Source organism: Cyprinus carpio, unplaced genomic scaffold, assembly GCF_018340385.1.
Source record: "Cyprinus carpio isolate SPL01 unplaced genomic scaffold, ASM1834038v1 S000006593, whole genome shotgun sequence".
NCBI lineage: Eukaryota > Metazoa > Chordata > Actinopteri > Cypriniformes > Cyprinidae > Cyprinus > Cyprinus carpio.
In genome coordinates, this window is record NW_024879242.1 from 1,164,014 (window position 1) to 1,166,231 (window position 2,218).

General features: G+C 30.9%; 1 protein-coding gene across 2 annotated transcripts in view; it reads right to left on the reverse strand.

The window, feature by feature from the left end:
- LOC109066904 overlaps nt 1-1,897 on the reverse strand; it is a 7,901-nt gene extending 6,004 nt beyond the window's left edge. The window contains exon 1 of one of the 2 annotated variants that reach the window (XM_042754808.1): nt 1,246-1,897. In XM_042754808.1, the coding sequence (XP_042610742.1) occupies nt 1,246-1,271 (26 nt within the window). In that variant the 5' untranslated portion in view covers nt 1,272-1,897. The remainder of the gene's footprint in view (nt 1-1,245) is intronic. The other variant, XM_042754807.1, reaches the window with a different exon arrangement.
- Nucleotides 1,898-2,218: the final 321 nt, after the last annotated feature.

Below are 2,218 nucleotides of genomic sequence, written 5' to 3' on the forward strand. Positions count from 1 at the left end.
TTTTTTTTTTTTTTTTTTTTTTTATTAAAACCAATTATTATTCTCACTCTGATTGAGGCCAACAGTTACACAATCCACAGAGCTCAGTTACAGACCTGCTGTGCTTCTCACTAGAGCCGAGTTTCCAACCCACAGTAAAAAAAAATAAAAATAATAAAAAATAACTTCTAGCTAGGGTTGGACAATATGGCCAAAAAATATCCCAATAAAATTTTTCATATCAGTGTATGTTGATAATTATCACAATACATTTCAAATTGTTATATCTTTCAAGTTTAAAGGCAGATTTTTGCTCCTCAGTGAAAGTTGTAGAAACCAGACCATTAATTGTTTAATTTAAACTCTTTATGTAAAAACATGACAGACACTTCACATTTTTGAATTCTTTACACTTTACAGTAACAGATGTTCACATAAACAAAATATCAACCGTAAAATTAATTTCTTAGTTTTTGCATGTTCTAATGAGTAATATATAAATCATGAAACAGGTTTGTGTTGCCTGATTTTGATGACGCATATCTTCATCACAGTTTGCAGTGCAAACTGCAATATCAATAATATTACATTTTTGTCTCTTAGAAATGCAGATTTGACAGTAGCTTGAGTTGACAGTAATAGTATCTTAAGTGAGGATGCAGATTTACGTTCATTATCAAAAATAGTAACATCTGTAAAAATTGTAACAATCTCACCTAATTTTTATAATGTGAAATGTAATTATTCTGACTGTTTGAGTTTTATTACAATTAACCATTGGTCTTCCATAGTAGCAGTTAAACAGTTAAAACCACACATAGAGCACCCCAGTACCATGGTAAAAAGCTTATTCAAAACAAACAATGTAAATACATTAAAAAAATCATTCAAAAAACATATAAAATAAATGCACAAACCACAAAAAATACTGCAATTATATTACTCCTTTAATACATGTCTATATTAATAATATATCACAATTCGATCCACTTTTGGCACATACACATTATATCGAACATGTGTCAAACTCGTTATCGATTTATAGAGGAATAATATATATTATAATAATAATTATTATTTTTATAGTTTTATCACCCAGCCCTATACTTCCTGGCTTTCAGTTGGTCACGACCGACACAAATTATCCTGGCTCTTTGACTACACAATCAGTCACCAAAAACTCTCGAACACCATTTAACAACTTCAACCATTATAATAATTTGCAGACAGAATATGATCACTAAGAGAGAGTTAAAAGGTACTCACCAATGGAGGTTAATTGTCAGGCACATCCTCAAAATCTTTTTGGATTGGTTGTTGGGTTTTCTTGGATCCTCACTGCCTCTTTATTCAATGATAGATGGCATCTCTGTCTTTCTGCAGATCTTCCAGCTGTGAATACAATCACAAATAATCAATAGCATATAGTCAGATGTCAAAAACAAGTATCATGTCATAAGCATTAGATTTTCCCTTCATCTTTGTCATTCAATCAGGACTCCTGGAATTTTTTTTTTTTACACTTATTAAATAGATCAACTTTTCTAGATTGCCCTAAATGTATGTTATTTTGTGTCTGATATAATGTCAATGCTAACTGGATTATTTTGTAGTATCCTCTTGTAGTATTCCTGTGGGCACTAAAGGCTGTGACACACCAAACTGATATTAAAGAACTAACAGCAGTGTGTCTGTGTGTTATTATTATTATTATTATTATTGCTGTGTACTGAAATAAACTATTGATTATACACACTTACTACTGACAGTGGAATGATTCTCAAGTGGGTTATATGATATCTCTTTCAACAGACAAAGATTTATGAAATATTTCACTGGAAATATTATTTATCAGACTTGATAAAAAGCGAGGCCTGGTGCTTGACTGATTGCACAGACACTTTTGGAAGAGAGCTGAACCGACTCTCTCTTTTGAGAGACAATATCTTTATTTATCATGCACTCTTTTGATTAACAACTCTGCAGATTGTTTTCATTTAAGGATAGCTACATTATAAACTGAAAAAGAGAGATTTTTCAAAAACCTGTATGACCTGCTCTTTAAGTAGCTTACAATCAACTTAGCTGTAGAAGTCATTCAACTTTAAATACAATAAACTGACTTAAAAATACAAGTGTTGTGATATTTCTTAACACACACCTGTCTAGATAAGAACATTTAGTGTTATTCCTCCTAACACAGAAAGTTTGTTGAAAATTTTTACATACTAGTTCATTT